Source organism: Hyla sarda, chromosome 1 (genome assembly GCF_029499605.1).
Source record: "Hyla sarda isolate aHylSar1 chromosome 1, aHylSar1.hap1, whole genome shotgun sequence".
Lineage (NCBI taxonomy): Eukaryota > Metazoa > Chordata > Amphibia > Anura > Hylidae > Hyla > Hyla sarda.
In genome coordinates this window covers 379,589,707-379,608,141 of record NC_079189.1, presented here as the reverse complement: position 1 = coordinate 379,608,141, position 18,435 = coordinate 379,589,707, and the positions used below count along the sequence as shown (strand labels likewise).

Sequence of the window (18,435 nt, the reverse complement as noted above, 5' to 3'; positions counted from 1 at the left end):
GTACAGGTACGCCCTTGGTCCTTAAAGGGGTATTCCAGGCCAAAACTTTTTTTCATATATCAACTGGCTCCGGAAAGTTAAACAGATTTGTAAATTACTCCTATTAAAAAATCTTAATCCTTCCAATAGTTATTAGCTTCTGAAGTTGAGTTGTTGTTTTCTGTCTAACTGCTCTCTGATGACTCACATCCCGGGAGCTGTGCAGTTCCTATGGGGATATTCTGCCATCATGCACAGCTCCCGGGACGTGACATCATCATTGAATAGTTAGACAGAAAACTTCAGAAGCTAATAACTATTGGAAGGATTAAGATTTTTTAATAGAAGTAATTTACAAATCTTTTTAACTTTCCGGAGCCGGTTGATATATATAAAAAAAGGTTTTACCTGGAATACCCCTTTAAGTACCAGCGAGCAAGGGCGTACCCATATGCCCGTGGTCCTTTAATGGGTTAAAGTCCCATGCAAGTCTACTGGAAATATATGTTCCAGCATAACTTCTAAATGGCTGGAAATATTTTGATGAAACTTAGTACACATGTTACTTATCTGTCCACTAAAAATATAGGATAGTTAATTTAACCCTAACCTACCCTCTGCGAGGGTCAAGATTTTTGTCCAAAGCAAATCCTAGGGATCGACCGATATTGATTTTTTTTATAGGGCAAAAACCGATAATCGGTGGAGGTTAAGGCCGATAGCCGATAACTTATAACGATATTCCGGTATAAGTTATCGGCTATTTATCGCCCCCCCCCCCCGGCTACGCCATTGCAGATTATTGATTTAAAGCAGGCGCTTTTAAATCAATGAACTGCAGCGGCTTTTGCGGTACCAGAGACCGCTGCCGTCACCTGCTTCTCTCCCCCTGATGGTCCTTAGTCCAACCACCGCCGCTGCCCCATTGCCGCCCCCATTTCCGGTTTTATAATTACCTGTTCCCGGGGCCTGCGCTACTTCTGGCTCCGGCGGCGTCCTGAACTGTCACTGTGCAGACTGACGGTGACGTCGCGTTGAGGACATCACTCTTCATTGCGCAGCGCACAGCGTAACACAGGACGCCGCAGGAGCCAGAAGTAGCGCGGACCCCGGGAACAGGTAATTATAAAACCGGGGATGGGGGTGGCAATGGGGCATCGGCAGCGGAGGTCTCTTGCCGGGGCGGTGGGGTACGGGCGGTTCGGTGGGCGGGGCATTATCGGATTATCGTCAAGTTAATTGCCGATACCGATAATGTCCAAAATCGTGAATATCGGCCGATAATATGGGCGAAACCGATAATCTGTCGATCCCCAGCAAATCCAATGCAAATCCAGCATAACTTCTGTACGGCTGGAAATAATTTTGATAATACTTGGTCACATGTTACTTATATGTCAAATAAAAATATATAATAATGAAATTAACCCTATCCTACCTCCATATGTGAAGGATGGGTTTTTGTTTCAAGTTCCATACAAGTGTATAGGACTTCTGGTGCTTTACTCCACAAGCTCCACTCTGCATCTCAGGGTGAATGTGTCAGTCCGGCTGGCAAGCCACACCCTCCCAGCATTCCATGCTCCATCTTACAAATGCACGCCCACACTTTAAGCCACACCCCTTTTATTTTCAGCTTACAATATCTTTAACACAACTCAGCCCCACATGAGTATTAGATATGAGGACAGGATCTGAGGTCTGGATACGAGGTCAGATATGAGGTCGGGATATGGGAACAGGATATAGGGATAGAATATGGGAACAGGATATAGGGACGAGATATGGGGAGGAGATATAGGGACGGGATATGGGGAGGAGATTATAGGGACGGGATATGAGGATTAGATATGGGGACGGGATATGAGGACAGGATATGAGGATGGGATTTGAAGTCGAGATATGAAGAGGGGTTATGGGGTCAGGATTTGAGGACTGGATATGAGGACAAAAGCTTCCTCCTTTGTTGCTTTTTCTCCCCCACAAGGATTAGTTAGGAAAAATCTGGCAGCGCCCGGTACTCAGCTAGTGGATGTTATAAAGGAAAATGTTTTTTTCTGCTGCTTGTATAGCACCAATATATTTTGCAGTAGTGTAAAGTGATTATCCCCGAAGGGGTTAACATCCCTATTTCAAACCCATGTTGGTTGCATGCATAGTGGTTGTGCTGTGGTTTTTTCTGGATGGCCATTACTAAAGTACAGCTGTTTAGTGAATGGGAGCCCATAGACTATAGGTGGCCATGTACATTGAGGTTGTCCAAATCTGTTGGTTTTGTTGTGATCAGCCCAACACCTAATGTATATGGTGGTCTCCTGACCCTCCCCTGACAAGATGATTGGCTGAGCAAAAGCATGTATGTGTTTGCAGTTATACATCAGCTTAACAAGCTGCTTTTTCTTCCAATCCCTGCAATGTGTGGGATAAAAGAAGTACATAGAGAACATACAGACTCCACGCAGATGTTGTCCTGTGCCGACATGCCCCCTCCAGGTATCTCTATGATAGAGCTGGAGATACACAAGTAAAGTGCTCATGTATATACGGCTCTCCCATAAAAATGCAATGATGGGGTGCGTTAACCCCCACTTCGTGCATGAGATCACTGGAGGGTTCCCATTGGTCGAAGTCCATAACCACTCCCCCCGGTGATCAGACCCTTATCCCCTATTGACAGGATAGGGGATAGATTTTCCCAAACCAGAATACACCTTTGATCGCTAATCATTGACCTTCATGCACTGGACAGCACATTGCTTGCAGAAAGCACTTGTGTTGCTTTCATTCTGTGTGATGTCTCCACCACCACGAACTGCACTTCTTAGGTTGGGCTATTGGACAGATTCTGGGACTGAGACCCCCAACAAATGCAGTGTGAAGTAAGGTTTTAGAAACCTGTTGTGGTCCCATCCAAAGGTAGTTGCAGGGACTAGTATGTTGAAAGGTTAAACAATTGGGTTAGGTCTGATGTTGTGATGGATGATTCATTGAACATGTTCAAAGGGGGTCTGGATGCCTCGATTAAAAAGTATAATATTACAAGTTATAGTTATTAGATTTCTGGAGGTGGGATGTGGATATAGGGACTTATTCTCATCTGTACGGGACAACCGGAATCTGCCTCATAAGGTGTTTTTTTTGCCTTCCTCCGGATCAACACATTAAGGTTATGGGTTGGACTTGATGGACTCCTGTCTTTTTTTTTTTAAACCTTATAGCTTGGTTCACACAAAGTATTGTAACTAAAACTAAGGAGTAGGCCCAAAAACACAGAAATAGGTACAAATCTTTCTGTTTTAGTTTTTCTCTGATTGTTCCACTCCTGATTTTGTCTAAAAATACTGATCAAAATATTGTGTGAACTCATCCTATCAATTATTTATCTATGTAACAGACATACAATACATAACTTCAAGGTTTTTCATAAGAATGAGACACAAGGCACCCGATAACTAATAGTGTTTCCTATAGTAGTGAAGTGATTTAAAGGGGTACTCCCCTGGAAAACATTTTTTTTTTTAATCAACTAGCTTCAGAAAGTTAAACAGATTTGTAAATTACTTCTATTTATAAATCTTAATCCTTTCAGTACTTATCAGCTGCTGTATAATACAGATGAAATTCTTTTCCTTTTGAATTTCTTTTCTGTCTGACCACAGTGCTCTCTGCTGACACCTCTGTCCATGTCAGGAACTGTCCAGAGCAGGAACAAATCCCCATAGCAAACCTATCCTGCTCTGGACAGTTCCTGACCTAAACAGAGGTGTCAGCAGAGAGCACTGTGGTCAGACAGAAAGGAAATTCAAAAAGAAAAGAACTTCCTGTGGAGCATACATAATCTGATAAGTACTGGAAGGATTAAGATCTTGGAAGAGAAGTAATTAACAAATCTGTTAAAATTTTAGTTTTTTTCCACCGGAAAAGTTAGGGAGGACTGTCTTTTGGGCGCTAAATGTTAGTCATTCTTTGTTGGCCTAAGCTGATATTTGATATTGATACACGTTGTACATAGTGCTTTATTTAGTGTGCTTATGGGTTCATATCCAGTACCACTGATGCTCTGGAGTGGTGTAGTGGCTATCACTTATAATGACTACTGTATATGGGTATTGCTATGTTTTTAGGGAAGTGAAGAGGTTATTGGTGGTGTTCTTAGTCTGGTACCTATAATGTGATTCTTAAGAGTGGTTTCACTCTCGGTATTTTACTGGAAAAACGGCAGAATAACGCATTGCACGTTTTCATCTGTTGCAGCCAGATGTTAGCTGGGAGTCAATGCTATACCTACAATGCTTTTTACTTTGTGATGGTTTTTTTGGGTTTATAACAGTTTTTTTTTTCCCCAAAATGCAGCATGCTGTAGCAATGACAATTTTCAACTAGCTTGTGATGTTTTTGTCCCAAAGACCAAAGTTAATTTTTTTTAAATTTCTTTTATAGAAATCTTTTAATCACATGATCAAAGAATCACACAACTTGCAATTAAAAAGAAGCATGTGAAAACAACACATATAGTATTACAGATACACAAAGCCACCAAAACGGCATCATGAAGCATCTTTTCTTTTTCAAGCCAATAAATGCCACAGGCGAGTGTGTGTGAAGGAGGCCTTATAGCAGCTGAAGCATTGTTTTTCTTCTATAGGATAACATGGTGGAATGTTGTGTGCCTGCAGCTGCCACTAGAGGGGGCTCATTCTATATGGATTTATACAGTTCCCTCTTAACTCAATAACATCCATGTACAAGAAAACTTCCCCCCTACTCTCTTCAGAAAGAGTTTTAGCCTCTTAAAAGAACACTAAGGCTAGGGCTACATGGCAACTTTGGCTAGGACACTGGTTGTGTGCCAGGTTTGTGTACCTGCATAACAACATATGGTTGTGGTTGCTCGCCTAATCTCGTACTGATTTGGACCATTTTTGGCTGGGAGGTGTCTTTACAGTTTGTCTTACTTTAGACAGAACTGGGGCAAGGCTCCTTCTCTGGCCAGTTATATTTTTCATGAATGCATGTATTCTAAGGAGCATGTAGCATGAAATCATATTATTAATGCGAAAAAATGATGCTGCATGTAGAACTTCTAATACCCAACATGTCCTATTTTATAAATGGTTCTTTTCTTTTTTCTATCTTCAGGATTTCAGGGATTGAAATGGTGGAATGACTATTTAAGACTTCAAAATGAATAAAGTGAAAGTGCCTACAGAGAAATGGTGAGTGCAATCTCCAGTGGTCCTCCTGGGTAATTGGGGTCATGCATCGCTTTACAGGCTGTAATGGATCAGGGATGTGACTTCTAAGATAGAGAAGTCCAAGATGGTGATAAATTCCTTCCATGGTCTGTTTAATTGAAGAAGAGATTAGAGCTTAGTTAAAACTGTCGGACCGTTGCTGATCAAGGCCAAAATGATTTCAGTTGGACTAGGGTGGAAGACTCTTTATATTGTCTGAGCATAAGTTTTGGAGCTGATTTGGGAGGAACTAAAAATACCTGCATTAGTTGCAGTGGGAGCTGAAAGTAGCGCACAAGTGAAGAGAACTACAGCCTGGAAGAGGGAATTACAACACTATGTACAGGGAACAGGGACTGATATTACTAAAGTAATTTTATAAAACGTTGTTATAGTTAAAGGGAAGACAGGTGACAGTACAAAGATATTGAATATACCTTTGTTAGTGTTGATAGGTTTGGGACAACATATAGAATGATCATTTTCTTCTTGGGCTCAAGTGTCAATGAGGCATGCCTGAGCTGATTAACCCCTTAACGACGCAGGACGTAAATGTACGTCCTGGTGAGGTGGTACTTAACGCACCTGGACGTACATTTACATCCTAAGCATAACCGCGAGCATCGGAGCGATGCCTGGATCATGCGCGGCAGGTCCCGGCTGCTGATCACAGCCATGGACCCGCCCGTAATGGTGGACATCCGCGATCCCGCGGATGTCCGCCATTAAGCCCTCAGATGCCGTGATCAATACAGATCACGTCATCTGCAGCATCGCGGTCACTAAAATGGATGATCGGATCGCCCACATCGCTGCCGCGGCGATCCGATCATCCAGCATGGCAGACGGAGGTCCCCTCACCTGCCTCCGCTGCCTTCCCGGCGTCTTCTGCTCTGATCTGCCTTCCCGCAGACCAGAGCAGAAGATGACCGATAATGCTGATCAGTGCTATGTCCTATACATAGCACTGAACAGTATTAGCAATCGAGTGATTGCTATAAATAGTCCCCTATGGGGACTATTAAAGTGTAAAAATAAAAGTTAAAAAAGTAAAAGTAAAAAAATACGAAAACCCCTTTCCCCAATAAAAACGTAAATTGGCCCATTTTCCCTATTTCACCCCCAAAAAGTGTTTAAAGAAATATTTTATATACATATATGGTATGGCCGCGTGCGTAAATATCTGAACTATTAAAATAAAATTAATAATACCGTACGGTAAACAGCGTGAACGTAAAAATAAAAATAAATCCAAAATAGATGCTTTTTTTTAAATAACATTTTATTCCCAAAAAAATTTATAAAAAATGGATTAAAAGTTCTATATAAGCAAATATGGTATCAATAAAAAGTACAGATCACGGCGCAAAAAATTAGCCCTCATACCACCGCTTATACGGACAAATGAAAAAGTGATAGGTCTTCAAAATAGGGGGATTTTAAATGTACTAATTTGGTTAAAAAGTTTGCGATTTTTTTTAAAGTTTTTTTTAAGCGCAACAGTAATATAAAAGTATATAATCATGGGTATCATTTTAATCGTATTGACCCAAAGAATAAAGATCACCTATCATTTTTACCGTAAATTGTACGGCTTGAAAACAAAACCTTCCAAAATTAGCAAAATTGCAGTTTTCTTTTTAATTTCACCACACAAATAGTATTTTTTTTGTTGCGCCATACATTTTATGGTAAAGTGAGTGATGGCATTACAACGGACAACTAGTCGTGCAAAAAACAAGCCCTCGTACTAGTCTGTGGATGAAAATATAAAAGAGTTATGATTTTTTTGAAGGCGAGGAGGAAAAAATGAAAATGTAAAAATGTAATTGATCAACAATAAAGATGCAGATAGAAGTAGGCACTGCTGGAATAGCTGAAGATGGTATGGTGCAGTTCATACAATGGGGGCGGCAGGACAGCGAAACACTGTGTGTAGGGTGATGCTCATTTGTGGAAAAGTCCAGACATAATGTACAAATCCATACAAGAAGGAAAAACAAAGGCCTTAAGGCCTTTTGTTTCCTTCCGGAACTTCAACTTCAAGTTCCGGAAGGAAAGAAACAGCTGTCACAAATCAGTGCGCACTGGCGTCTTCCACCTGCTATAGCTGCATGCTGCAGCCTTTTGTCTGTATGGACTTTTGATCATTAAAAGCGAGAAGTTCACTGTACGGGTGAGTGCCTTTGTTTTTCCTTCTTGTATGGATTTGTAAAAATGTAATTGTCTGCGTCCTTAAGGCCCACATTAATCCTCAAGGGGTTAAAGGAGTAGTGCAGCAAAATATAAGTTATCCCCTATTCAAAGAATATGGGGTAAGTTACAAATCATGTGGGGTCCAAACGCTAGGACCTCCCTGATCTCGTGAACGGAGCCCCGGCAGTCTTCTGGAAGTGGCCGTTCCAACCCCCGCAGGAAGCCGCGGCCGACACGCCCGACTATGTATCTCTCCCTTCCAGCAGACTGCTGGGGCCCCATTTAGGAGATCGCGGGGGGGGTCCCAGCAGTCAAACCTCCCCGCAATCTATAACTTTTCCCCTATCCTTTGGATAGGGAATAAATTATATTTCACTACAGAACGCCTTTAAGTGCTGCAGGGGATTTTAAGATTGTGTCCAACCCTGTCGGGGATGGAGACCCAGGAGGTAAGGGATGCTGTGACATTCATGCACCTTGGCCCCACCTTCTTAACACTTGAGCACTGGGAGAAAGTCATCAACTCTTAATAAAGATATGTTTACTGTAATCATCTTATCACCTATCAGATGATCTCTGTTGACATATTTCCCTTAAAATATAGTTTATTTTCCCTTTATAAAGCACATTAGCCCCGTTGTCACGTTGGCATGCATTTATGGCACTGCAGCTATGCACTGAGTGCAAAGCACTGTACATGTATGTCATGGTGATGATGATGGTGTAAGCACAGGGGCTCTGCCTGTACCAGCGGGAGCCGGGATTTAAGGAACAGAGAGGACATCCTGCTGTAATGGCTTAAACACAGATAGCTCTAATGGCAGGTGTTTGACTGCTCTGATGCTGCTGTATATGGACACAAAAAAAAAAAAAAACATCAGACAAACTGCCCGATAGAAATCACAAAACACAGGAAGTAGCGTTGTCACGTTTTTCAGAATTTTTTGTGGCATACAAAGGAGTACGTTCACACTTGTGTATTTGTTGCTGCATATTTGCTGCTGCAGACTTTGCTGCCTATTGACTTCAATGGGCAGCAACATCTGCTGAAACAAATCTGCAGCAGAAAATATGCACCCTAAAAAAAAAAATCCAGAAATAAGTTGTATGGAAACTTAACTTTATGGTAGTTTTACACTCAGTGTTTATTGAAAAAAATGCAGCTGTGGGTTTGTTACAGTTTTTATAACCAGCACCATGAGTGGATCCAGCAAGAAGTAGAATTCCTTTCTTTAGGTTTGATGTAAGTTGAAATACGTGTTTATGTATTACACTACTTATCTACATTGTGCATGTGATAAATGTGGTGCCTTGCCAAGGTCACTAAAGGCTCCTTGTTTACATATTCTATTTATTTCTGTTCCGGTCAATGAACCAACACTAAAGTGAACACGTACAAGTGATAAATGCCCTCTATGTAATTCCATGTGAACATATATTACTGCAAATGAAAATGGCAATAGTTGGGCCTGTGATATATTTTTCTGACGAGAGAAAATAAGGACCTCAGTGCATATCCTAGAATAGTAGTGCCCAGTACTGCACTGGCATGTCCTAGAAGTCCAATCTGGAATCACTGGCTACATAATCACAGAATAGATGACTAGTATCACTTGCTAGATGGTTGACTCGTACAGCGGTCCCTCAAGTTACAATATTAAATGGTTCTGGGATGACCATTGTATGTTGAGGCGGATGTAAACACGCACTAGGAATGTCTGCAGGTCTGGTCAATTAGATCTCAAAGTCCCACTTAGGAGCTCCACACCTCCCATAAGATCAAGTTACCATACACACTATGGGCAAGATGATATTAACTGAGTGTGTCCAAAATTAATAGACCCAACAAGGTAGTGACTCTCGGTTCAGTAGATCGTTTTCAAAACTTCTGGTATTTATTTTTCAATAGACATGAATGAATTTACAAAGTGGAGCAAAGCCTGCTGCCAGACACAGAGCTCGGATCTTCAGTCTGCTCTTCCGAGGTGTAGAGCAGACTGAAGATCCGAGCTCTGTGTCTGGCAGCAGGCTTTGCTCCACTTTGTAAATTCACTCATGTCTATTGAAAAATAAATACCAGAAGTTTTGGAAACGATCTACTGAACCGAGAGTCACTACCTTGTTGGGTCTATTAATTTTGGACACACTCGGTTAATATCGTCTTGCCCATAGCATTGTATGTTGAGAACACAATTCCTGGTAATTGGTACTGAAGCCCCCAAAATGTCATCCAAAAATAGGAAAAAGAGAGAACTAAAGACAAATAAACAGATAACTAATACAGATAAAGCAAGTCCTTAATATAATAGTAGAGGTCTGCTGGGAGCTATAAATCACTGTCTATGTAGAGGACAGGAGCTTCTTCAGGGTAATGTACAGTACACAGTGTCCTAAAGAAGTAACATGGAGCCGCCATCACCTGGTGTCCAAAGAAGTAGCTAACCCTGGCACAGGTATCGAGTAGTACAGAACATGTAATACCTCCACTTGAGTAATACAGGTGTTTTTACCAGTAAAATTCCCATTCTGATTGGTCAGTTCTTTCAGCCAATGACACATTTCGCAGATCTGGACTCTCTGTAGCATTGTATGTTTAGTATGGTTTCAAGTTATAGTCCAAAAAAGACCATTGTATGCTGAAAATATTGTAACCTGAGACCATTGTAAGTTGCGGGACCACTATATACCTATTGAAAATAGACTCAGATCACATACCGCTGTAGAGTGACGCTTGGCCAAATTCATTTAAAAATCCTGAGATATGAACAGTATATTTTGCAGTGCTGTGCTGTTTTCTCAGCTGAGCAACCTTGTTCTAGAGATAGGTATGGGTCTCACGTGTGGGAGCTGCATATATCAGACTTTTATGCCATATTCTGTGGTTATGCCAAAAATGTCCCAGGGAATACTTTTCTATTTCTAAAATGCTATGGAGTGACCTGTGCAACCTTCATGTGAAAAAGCCAAGTTCCCATATTTCCCAGAATGTTTCAGCATTATCACCGAATTCCTTCTAGTACACAAACATTGGATTAATTTGTAAAGAACATGCAAAGTGTTTCTCTACTGAGAATCTGGTGGTGGAAATGAAGATGATAAATGGGATTGAAAAGAAGTTTATTAACCCTTTAGAACTTTCTGGATTCCTGTACATCGTTTTCTGAATTTTGAGTCAATCCTTTTTTAAGTCCTTAAGAAAACCTAGTAAGCTGCACTCACTAAAGTTCTAGTTTTTTTTCCACTTTACATATTTATGAAATTTTCTGTCTCTAAGGGGTTTTTATGTAATCTAAAATCATTGGACTGTGTTTCACGTGACTAATAGCATCATTGGTCTGCAGACAATACATCACCTTGGCTTCTTAAACGAAATCTAGCCCATTATAATTATTATTATTATTATTGGCATCTTGGCTGAACTGCTGTTGATAGCATTTAGAAATGTATGTATGGGAACATGCTCATTAAGTCTCTGAGGCTACTGCCCACAGCAGGGAAACATGCTGTGTGCCACTCTTTGTATCCATCGTGAAGGGTGGGATTTGCAGGAAAGATTTTCATTGTAACTGATCAAACCCAGTTTGTAAAGGAAAGGAAGAGGGAAAGAAACAAGGAGGCGAGCCAACCTGTGATACTTGGGCAGCTTGGCAGTGCCTCTTTGATACTTGGCTCCAGACAAAATGCTGTTTTGGAAGCAGGGACAGTTTAAACAGAGGTACCATTGTTTTTATTGCACTAACAGTACAACAGTGTCTGCAGCTTGTGACATGACATAGAGGTTACAGATTCCCCTTTTAAACCCGAGGTCATCCTGGGATAAACACTGCCCAGCCTGGTCTCAAAACATGCCCTAGACATGGCCATAAAGTATGTGGAACAAGATGGCCATCCTCCATTAGGTCCTGGTGGTTGGCTTTCTTAATAGTCCCAGAATTTGCCATCCTAGTGACCATCTTCAGTGGTCTACCTGCATTGTTAGGCATACATAGATGTGGATTTTAGCCTGCAAGTTTGACAGGGATACTATTAGCTTGATAAAATAATCATTGAAATGCAAATTTCAAAAAAGTCTGTTAGACTTCGTTCCCATCATGTTTGGTGCTCAAATGACATGCTGACTTATCCGAGCCTGAGTGTAGTCAGCAAGTGACTACGTTAGGGTCAGTTTTGTCTTAGACTGAAAATCGTTGCAAGCCTCTGTCAAAACTTGAAATGACCAGAACGTAGTCATAGCTGACTACACTCAGGGCATTGAAATGAACGGGAACCGTGGCGGTCAGATCGCAGATATGTCGGGTTGTCATGTTGACATTTAACTGACGTATGTAATGTGAACCTAGCCTTAGACTGAGCCCTTCCGTGTCATTTCTGATTACTGAGGTCCCATGTGATCTGTGGCTCATAGTGTTTTGGAGGGGTGGTCTGTCCTATAGATTGTCCTATAATGTCTTAGAGCACCCCTTTTTTTTCAAATAAAGCTCTGATATAATTTTTTTGGCCGATATAATGCATACTCTGCCTTCTTTTCCTACAGGGACAGCTATTTTATCCCAGCTCAACTGCATTCATGCATTTGATTTTTGTAGCAGGGTCATATGACTTCTACACAGACCACGAGAAAATGACTCTAATGTGTTATATGAAGTGGTCTGTCCTATGTGGTTGACCACCTGTTAACCACAGAATACATGATCACCTATCACTTCTCTTCTGGCAGCTCTTAGACCCCTCCCAACTGTATCTGTATGCTGCTGCCATCTCTATGTGACCGAAAGTGTCTAAGAGCTACAGTAACTGTGAGAAAGAGACAGCCTGCAGCTGTATCATATATACAGTAATACTATACAGTGTTTGGGGACAGCGCATTTCTTTGATCTATCACTTGCTGTACTTGGGGTTAAAGCAAGTGGAGGGAGGAGACTGTGCCCTCTCTCTGCAAAGCCAGATGCATCATGGGAAATGTAGGCAGCTTTCGGAAAACCATATGGAAAATTTGAATCATTATGGCAGAAAACCCATGCAGCAGCTAAAATAGACATGAACAAGGCATACACTAGAGGCTCTACATCATTTTCTAATAATAGCCTATGCTGGACCATAAAAGTAATAAAAAATGCCTGTGGACAGCAATCTTAGAAGAGGACTAAATTGGTGCCGCAGCTTCTTCATTCTTGTAATTGGTGTGGTTCTCAGAGGCCGTACCCTCATGATCATAAGGCTATAGTGATATGCCATTACTTTTATAAGATGGGAAATAATTAAAGTATTAGTCTTTGGATCAATTATAAACTGCTACATTTGTGTATTTGTTTTTGTTTTCTATATAACTTAATATATTTCCTTGTTTCCTTTAGTCCTTTCCAGGCCTGCCAGTGATATTGCTTTCTATTTAAATGTAAGAAGCATAAGATACTAGCCAGGCCTGCCGTAGGCATATCCCTAGAATGGCATTTTGGCACATTTTGGCTGTTGTACAGTTTGAGTGAGGTGATGAAGCAGAAAATGTGCATAAAGGAAATTCACCCAACAGTTTTGACACTAATACTCTGGAGACTTGTTGTATAACTAATAACATCATTCTGTCATACATGGCACATTTTCATAGTGACTCTGCATCTAGGCTTAGGAAAAATGGATGTGATCATTTATAATGGCTGCTACCAGCCAAGCAGATGTTTGCTCTCTGCGTCACACAGAAGCAGGAGTTCCCCTTGTTAGTGTCTGCAGCGATGGGATCTAAGCCATTGTTTATATGCTAGCAACATAGGAGACAAAGAGCCTGTTTAATGGAGCATCAATCCACCTATCATGCTTCTCTGGATACTGGACATGTGCTGGTTTGTTATACATTGCTTTTAAAATTAACTGGCACAAGCCCTTAAAGGCTTTAGAGTCTCTTACTGGGAATCTTAAAGAGAGATGGTAAGATAAACCCTCTTAAGTGGGCGCTGTACCAATGTGATCTAATTGTCTTTTATTATTAGTCTTTATTACCAAGACTTAGATTTTCAGGAAAAGTGATAAATCGTGTACAGAGGTTATCCAGGGAGAAAGAAAACTTTAGGATAAAAAGCTGACATGCTCATTACATTCATATAACTTTGTGTCCAAGTCAGAGAATTTGTCACTATGTTCTGGACTTAGTCTTACTTTAGTATATGTCCCGTGAGGCTCCTGATTCCCCTGCACCGCTGCTGTCTCGGACCTTTATTACCTCCACATTCTGTTTGTCTTTGTGTGTCAGTGATCACATGACCACAGTGGACTCTGTAAATCTTACCTATTCAGCACCTTGCAATGATGTGAACAATGATAACCCAACAACAGTAAAAAACGATCACGGATCGTCACTACCGCTACTCCATAATGTCCAAAATCCAAGACAGCAATATAAAGGATAACTACTACACTTATAGATGTATCGTGGTGCTCTGACTAAAAAAAGCGCAGTACAACAATGTTCAAAAGAACATACCGTAGATAGTTGGCACTCACCACATCTTATTTCAATCTACTTTCTTAATACTCACAAATATGTTTCCGAGAAGACAGGGGGACAAACAGGGAATACAGCTGAAGGCAACAGCAGCGGTTTCACACATTTAGTGCTTCCTCAGGCCTCTTTTGTAATGGTCTCACATATATGTGTCTGTTATGTGTGAACATTACAAGCTAAGAGGCCCAAGGAAGCACTACATGTTGCCTTCAGCTGTATTCCCCCTGTTCACCCGCCTCATCTTCTAAGAAATGTAAATGTATTAACAAAGAAGAATAAAAAATGTGGTGAGTGCCAACTACCAATGTTCTTTTGAAGGTACCCAAACATTAAAGGGGTACGCCGCTGGAATTTTTTTTTTTTAAATCAACTGTTGCCAGAGCAATAAAATATCACCATCTTTGCCTGAAGCCAATGCATCCATTATATCCTATGTTTGACAATCTTTTGCCGTTAGCTTTCAGTTCTATGTTGCTTCCAGCAATCATGGAAATTCTGACTAAAAGACCATATTCAGTAATATTGACTTTGGGAACTTTAATACCTAAATATGGTATTAGTTATTTTTAGTTCACAAAACTATATTTTAATCCCAGCATTTGTTTTCTTAATAATTATAGTAATTCTCCCTAGGGGAATGCAGATTATTATAACTGCACTGCTGACTTGCTTTAAATATCCAGCTAGGTTTATTTTTCCAGTAGATATAGGACCCTGCTAGTCCCCTTGTTTTAAGACTATGTTCAGAACCTTCCTAAAAAGCTTCCTAGTTTGCCTAATATCAGCTCCCAGGAGGGTTACCAACTTCTTTTCATATAGCAATATGGAAGCAGAGGAGGTATTTGTGTGTAAGTAAATACATTTGCTGTTCAGGAGTCTAGAAAAGCTGTATCAGCCCTTTATAGGAGCTGACATTATGACCATGTCATTTGTAGCTTAGCTTTTCTAGAAATAGTTTTTATATTATGCATGGTGCAGGATAAGAAGGGTAACTCTCATGTCACTCATATGACCTACCTTAAAGGGGAACTCCGGTGGAAAAAAAAATGTTTTCAAATCCACTGGTGCAAGAAAGTTAAACAGATTTGTAAATCACTTCTATTTAAAAATCTTAAAGGGGTATTCCAGGCCAAAACTTTTTTTTATATATCAACTGACTCCGGAAAGTTGGAAACAGATTTGTAAATTACTTCTATCAAAAAATCTTAATCCTTCCAATAGTTATTAGCTTCTGAAGTTGAGTTGCTGTTTTCTGTCTAACTGCTTTCTGATGACTCACGTCCGGGGAGCTGTACTGCTCCTATCGGGATATTCTCCCATCATGCACAGCTCCCGGGACGTGACATCATCATTGAGCAGTTAGACAGAAAACTTCAGAAGCTAATAACTATTGGAAGGATTAAGATTAATAGAAGTAATTTAGAAATCTGTTTAACTTTCCGGAGCCAGTTGAGATATATATATATATATATATATAAAAGGTTTTGCCTGGAATACCCCTTTAACCCTTCTAGTACTTATCAGCTGTTGTATACTACAGAGAAATTTTGTGAAGTTCTTTCCAGCCTGACCACAGTGCTCTCTACTGACACCTCTGTCCATGTCAGGAACTGTCCAGAGCAGGAGGTTTTCTATGGGGATATTTTTCTAATCTGGACAGTTCCTGACACAGACAGAGGTGTCAGCAGAGAGCACTGTTGTCAGACAGAAAAGAAATTCACAAATTTGTCTGTTTTATACAGCAGCTAAAAAGTACTGTAAGGATCAAGATTTTTTAATAGAAGTCATTTACAAATCTGTTTAACTTTCAGGCACCAGTTGATTTGAAAACATTTGTTTTCTACTTGTTTGCACTGTAGTTCCCCTTTAATACTGTGGAAAGGAGCAGCTACGTGGGGTGATGTACTTTTAGCTATGTTTTCACAACACCATGGCCATGGAGAGTGGAAACGCATAGTGATATCTGAATGAAATAGAGTAAATCGTTATATTGGTGAAAACCACTGAGCAGAATACGATTTGTGAACCCAGCTATAGTCTATAGTGTAGGGACACATAGGTTTGCATAAGAGTAGTATACACATACCTGTAGGATACTATTAATTGACTATTTTCAGTGTTCCACAATTATTTTAAGATGCATTTGAGAATTAAAAAGTTGTTGAAAATGGCTCATTAACTCTAAATCTCTAAAAATCCCTCCGATCAAGTGACTTTAGCTAATAACAGTTTAAAGTGCAACTGTCATGAAGTTTGGGGCATATGACCTAACCACAGTGTGTAAGATATGTCTGCAGCCTTGCTTTTATCCCTCTTATTACAGCTTTTATTAGCTCAAAAACACTTTTATATGCTGCCACTGACAATCTGATATATTCCCTGTACACCAGCTCTGGAACCGCTGTGTGATTGACAGGTCCCAGCACATGCGCACCTTATCTTTCATATGTAAGCGCCCACCGACATTTCTTTACAGAGCATGAGTGCTCACTTTAACTATCTCACGCCTCTGTGCGCCTTCTCCTCTTACTTCTCCCCTTGCAGGAGACGCGCTGGGCTCTTCTGCATTCATGAGAGGCAGAGAGCGCTCACTCTCTGCCTCTAGTGCAGTGGTCCCTCAACATACGATGGTAATCTGTTCCAAATGGACCACCGTTTGTTGAAACAATCGTATGTTGAGGGATCCGTGCAATGTAAAGTATAGGACAGTGGTCTACAACCTGCGGACCTCCAGATGTTGCAAAACTACAACACCCAGCATGCCCGGACAGCCGTTGGCTGTCCGGGCATGCTGGGTGTTGTAGTTTTAATTTAGCCAAACAGCAACACGGCAAACATTAAGCGCCGTATGTAGGTCCCGGGGGTACCAATATATAGCCAAAAACAAAGAGGCCCACAATACTAATATTATTTCAAAAAGTATGACAATCTTTATTAGACAATATAAAACAAACAATTAAAAATAATTAAAAGGCAGAGGATAACCTTAGGCAGGAGACAACAAGTGCCAGTGAATCTGGTATGGGTAATGTAGGTATTCAGTCGAGAGCATATACAATATAAAACTGACACGGCTGCAAACTCATAATATAGTACAATGTAGATATAACATCTAACATACATCAGTATAACATAGGGAGCAGCAATGCAGTATAACAGACAGAAATAGGGACCCAAAATTAGTAATACCTAAAGAGACTACCTGTCATATACCCACAAGCCAGGAACACCAAGCACCAACACCCCAACGCACGTTTCGCGTATGGGCTTCGTCAGGGGGCGTGTCCCCTGACGAAGCCCATACGCCCCCTGACGAAGCCCATACGCGAAACGTGCGTTGGGGTGTTGGTGCTTGGTGTTCCTGGCTTGTGGGTATATGACAGGTAGTCTCTTTAGGTATTACTAATTTTGGGTCCCTATTTCTGTCTGTTATACTGCATTGCTGCTCCCTATGTTATACTGATGTATGTTAGATGTTATATCTACATTGTACTATATTATGAGTTTGCAGCCGTGCCAGTTTTACATTGTATATGCTCTCGACTGAATACCTACATTACCCATACCAGATTCACTGGCACTTGTTGTCTCCTGCCTAAGGTTATCCTCTGCCTTTTAATTATTTTTAAATGTTTGTTTTATATTGTCTAATAAAGATTGTCATACTTTTTGAAATATTAGTATTGTGGGCCTCTTTGTTTTTTGCTATGTGTTGTAGTTTTGCAACATCTGGAGGTCCGCAGGTTGTAGACCACTGTTAGAGGAAGTTGTACTCACCTGTCCCTGCCCCTCCGGACCGTCACCGCTCGTCACCGCTGACTGTCGCCGTGTCCCCCGACGCTCCGGCAAGGCCTCTTCTTCCCCGGCATCCTCACTCTCAGTCGCCGCCATCACGTCGCTACGCACGCCGCTCCTATTGGATGACTGGACGGCGTGCGCGGCGACGTGATGACGTCGATGGAGAGCGCCGACGATGCAGGGGATCACGAAGAGGATGCGCCGGAGCCCCGAGGACAGGTGAGAGACATCACTGGATCTCATGGGCACCGTAAACGGCTATCTGGTAGCAGCTGAAGCAGTCTGTGCTGCCGGATAGCCATTTGTGCGATGGCCCCGACATAAAAAAGCATCGTATATTGATGCTGCCTTCAACATGCCATGGCCTCTGAGAGGCCATCGCATGTTGAAATTATCGTATGTCGGGGTCATCGTAGGTCGAGGGGTCACTGTATTGCCCAGGCGCACGGAGGTGTCAGACACACACTGTGGTTAGGTTATATGCCCCAAACTTCATGACCGTTGCGCTTTAATATTTTAACAAAAAAAAAAAATGTAAGAGATATCTAACACTCGTGTGAGGTTTTAACAGCAGCGCATAAACTTGGTGTCACAGCAAGAAAATTCCTCTTCTAATAACTACTTGGCACTAGCTCAGTCTTGGCAGTATTTTCCTGGAGGCACAATTTGCTACTGTTAACTAGGTACTTATTTATAGATGCCAAGTCTGCATAGTATATATGCTTCGGGAGT

At 41.2% G+C, this 18,435-nt stretch overlaps 1 protein-coding gene across 9 annotated transcripts in view; it reads left to right on the top strand.

Annotated features, from left to right (window-relative positions):
• Positions 1-18,435, top strand: part of AGTPBP1 (ATP/GTP binding carboxypeptidase 1) — a 184,074-nt gene that overhangs the window by 37,734 nt on the left and 127,905 nt on the right. For all 9 annotated transcript variants that reach the window (XR_008844922.1, XM_056524334.1, XM_056524371.1 and 6 more), the window contains exon 2: positions 5,119-5,195. Coding sequence is in view for 8 of the 9 variants with exons in the window: in XM_056524334.1 (XP_056380309.1) it covers positions 5,164-5,195 (32 nt within the window). In the remaining variant the exon portion in view is untranslated. The remainder of the gene's footprint in view (positions 1-5,118; positions 5,196-18,435) is intronic.